We start from the raw sequence: 3896 nt of genomic DNA on the forward strand, positions 1-3896 counted from the left end.
AAGTTTGTAAACGGTTGTGTATATAAATGACGTTTAGTTAGTAACGTAGTCATCCAAGTATGCTGGTCGTCGAGTGTGTCGTTTGGTCTATTATATGTATTTCGGTCATTTCTTTAATTTGTAATACGTGTGTAATCATCTGATTCATCGTCGTCATTAGCCAATGATATGCCTTCTATTTCGTCTATACATATCGTTTCCACATTTTACAAGATAAGATCTATGTGGCAGTGATTTATGTATTATGCCAATTTTGTTGCACAACTTAGACATTGTATCATAGATTCTAACTTTCTGTCCATATTTAAGAGTTTCTAGAGTTTTAGAATGTTTGTTATAGTTGCGCACTTGTTTGTGCTTCAGTTCATCCTTCTTTATGTTGATAATCTTTGGTTTAAGTGCAGACTTATTAACCGGAAGGTTTGATCTGATTTTTCTAGAAAACATCATTTCTGCTGGGATAAGCCCATGTCAAGTGGTGTAGCACGATAGACTTGCAATGCTAGCTATGTAAATTTCTTCCTTAGTTTCCGTGCATTTTTTGATCATCGCTTTAACAATTTTAACTGCATTCTCAGCCTGACCATTAGATTGAGCAAAATATGGACTTGATGTCGTTTGGTTGATGTTCCAGTCATTGGTGAATTTCTGGAATTCTTCACTGGCATATTGAGGGCCACACAAGAAACATTGGCGTACCATGCAATGCAAACCAGGATTTCAGTATGTTTATCACGGCTGTTGAAGATGAGCTCCTTAGTTGACCAATTTCGATGAATTGCGAGTAGTAATCTACACCAACAATGTAATTGTTATTTTCGATAGTGAAGAGATCGATTCCAACTTTTTGCCATGGTTGATTACTGTTGTCTGGATATGTCATTGGTTCTTTGGGTTGCATGAGTTGATGTTTCTGGCATGTTGGACATGACTTTACAATGTCCATGTTTATGTTTGGCCAGAATATGACCTGTCTGGCTCGTCTCTTGCATTTTTCAATTCCTTGATGTCCAGTTTGTAATTTACTGAGCATTTCATTTCTCATGTTGCCAGGTATTATGATTCGGTCACCTTTGAATACTAGATCACCTTTAACTGGCAGTAATTCCAGTAATCTCTCGTCCTCTATCTCCTATGTATGTCATTAAATAGTAGACTTTTTGGATTTCTGTCTTAGTATCTAAAGGGCCATCAAACGTGAACTGGCAATGCTGTTTAAACCTTTTAAATTCATGCAGTAAATCTGGCGATGCCCAGTCCATTGAAGGCTTATTTTTAGTGGCCATCGTAAATGTGTGAAAATTGAACGTACTCACAGACTTTTTATATATTCACCAAAAAATAAGAGTCCACAGATCCAAAGAAACAGAGGTCTCAATTAATATTCCAGTGAAAGTAACAGTCAATGAACAGAACAAGTATTTTCACAGGTAAAAATGATCCGGGGTTCTATAAGTTCTGACACCATGTAACGTTTCGTTCGTTGTTTAGTAAGGCAGTAATGAAGACAAGATAATATAATTATGGTAGAGTTGTTAATTCCGTCTAAGCAATGCAGCTTACAATCTTTATTATTGAACATGTGTTTACTAAATGATAGAATAAAATTACAATCTTGGTATAGCTACGGTACATCGGTATTTGCAAATATTATTTATGAGTATATAGTCAATTAATGCCAACATACTATCCAACACAATAAAATATAATAATATATCGCACCTACAACAGTCATTAGAGTCATCGCAGAAAACGTGTTTACAAATATATTTTTCATTACGCCATAACAATAGCAACACAATCTAATTCTTTAGATTAGAATGCCGTGTACTACTGTCTTAGTGTTACTTTTTTCAAAATAATTCCTAATATTGGAAAAGGACCCCCCCCCCGCAAAATTCATCCTAGATCCACCCCTGAAGCTGTCATTAAATTAGCCAAATTCTAATAAAAGCTGAATTTTGCTAAATACTGTAATACAACGAAGCCAACCTCCGACTGGGTCTAGAGGTCGACGCCGAGAAGCTCGGACAAAGTTTTGAAACTAACATATTTATTTTATTACTAAAACCTATAATTCGTGAAAATTCTATTTTAAATTTCCATTCTTTTGAGAGTTGTCTAGTAAACTGAAAATGCCGAAATTCATGACGAATTCGTAAATATCAGATTATTTTTAATCTTTGTGTCAAGTGTCTAAATTTGTACATTGGTATGTATGTTCTTTTTTCTACTACATCTGCTACAATATACGTCATAAAATGCTCGTCTGAAATTATAATTCATTCCATTATATATCACAGGATTTACCGATGAATTTATATAAAACATCAAACGGTAAATATTTATTGGTGAATGGTTTAATTGTGCAATACCATTCCTAAATAATACCACATATATGTAAAATGGTGCAGTGCAAACAACATAAACCGTAACAGTTACAAATACTGTCAAAAAAACTTTACATTCTGATTTCGATGTTGGTTCCCTTCCGGCCGAACTAATTGCTATACCTCGCGACTTCCGCAGAGAAATCAGCATCGCCGTGTAAAGAGCTACAATGATCACAATCATCAACACATTGAGTGCTCGAGTTACGTACCAATAAATTACATGGAATTCGTACCATCTAAGAACACAGATTGTAAAAGTATTTGGCAAAGTATCGACAGCAATGATAGGCCAACTTATTTCGTACGTGAATGTATGTTCCCCAACCAGAAAATATACATTCCAAGACAAACCTAAAAACCAGATGATGCCACAGATCTTTATAGACATGGAACAAATCCCGAATCCACTTTGTTTGAACTTAAAAGGTCTGCAGATTGCCATATAGCGTTCAACGGACAGCCAGAACATTGTTAAGAGTGCCACGTCTACCCCTGCATTCTCGAGGAAGCCGTTTAGTGGACAAAACCATTTCGGTGTTTCACCAATGTCATATGTATCAATTACCGGACTTTTAATATAAGAGTTCCATCTATAACCAGATGCATTTATTAGGAACAACGTATCAGCTATTGCTAAATTTGCAAAGTACATGTTAACAGGTGTGTGCATGCAGTTTTTACTTGCAATCACGATAATTGTCAATACGTTACCAATGATACCGATGGTGACCACGATAGGCATAATGATGGGGATGATAACTTTGTCCAAATCCGTATACAATAACGGTTCTATGTGATCAGCCCAATATTCATTATAGTTAATTGAGTTGTCAGTATTTTCTATCGGAACGTGTTTGTGTGATCCGGTATTGACACTTGACATTCTGCCGAAGAAATCAGTAGTATTGCTGCAGAAATAACAGTGAATAAGAATACAGTTAATAATGACTTTCCAGAATTAAATTTTTCATAATTGTGTTATTAAAGATAATAGTAATAAAATAATAACAATAAAATAAAAATCATAATAATAGTAGTAGTAGTAGCATTTGTAGTAGTAGTAGTAGTTGTTGTTGTGATGGTGGTGGTGGTGGTGGTGGTAGTAGTAGTAGTGGTAATGGTGGTAGTGATGGTAGAGGTGGTAGAGGTAGTAGTGGTAAGTAGTAGCAGTAGTAGTATGGTACCATAAATACCTGCCTACCTTGTCGGTTTAGAGCTCTCTGTCCTCTTTTTATCAATAATCTTCCAAATTGAGAGCTGACAGTAGTTTCAAATTATATAGTACTCATTGTTTAGCCAAATGTGTTTAGTAGATTATATTTATTAACAATTCATATGAAAAAGTGCAAGTAGCCGACAGTCTCTTGACTAATGTAACTAATACATTTACCATCAACGTACTATGTTGTGATTATGGAACGCCTTTCAAGCAACAACTCGATGATAAACAGTAAATGATGATGATGAAAAAAAAATAAATCGTCGATGATGAATTGTGAATTG

At 35.1% G+C, this 3896-nt stretch overlaps 2 protein-coding genes across 2 annotated transcripts; both read right to left on the reverse strand.

Annotated features, from left to right (window-relative positions):
• Positions 1-658: 658 nt before the first annotated feature.
• On the reverse strand, positions 659-1045 carry LOC117114475 (uncharacterized protein K02A2.6-like). Its single transcript, XM_033258143.1, has one exon. The coding sequence runs from the start codon at positions 1043-1045 to the stop codon at positions 659-661; it is 387 nt and encodes a 128-aa protein (XP_033114034.1).
• Positions 1046-1878: 833 nt separating this feature from the next.
• Positions 1879-3624, reverse strand: LOC117114497 (kappa-type opioid receptor-like). Its single transcript, XM_033258166.1, has 2 exons — positions 3595-3624; positions 1879-3301 (listed from the first exon to the last, which is right to left on the reverse strand). The coding sequence occupies exon 2, from the start codon at positions 3274-3276 to the stop codon at positions 2197-2199; it is 1080 nt and encodes a 359-aa protein (XP_033114057.1). The 5' UTR covers positions 3277-3301; positions 3595-3624; the 3' UTR covers positions 1879-2196.
• Between the last annotated feature and the right edge of the window lie 272 nt (positions 3625-3896).

The sequence above is a fragment of the Anneissia japonica genome, unplaced genomic scaffold, assembly GCF_011630105.1.
Source record: "Anneissia japonica isolate Jap-2015-1 unplaced genomic scaffold, ASM1163010v1 scaffold1374_len1023071_cov147, whole genome shotgun sequence".
Taxonomy (NCBI): Eukaryota; Metazoa; Echinodermata; class Crinoidea; order Comatulida; family Comatulidae; genus Anneissia; species Anneissia japonica.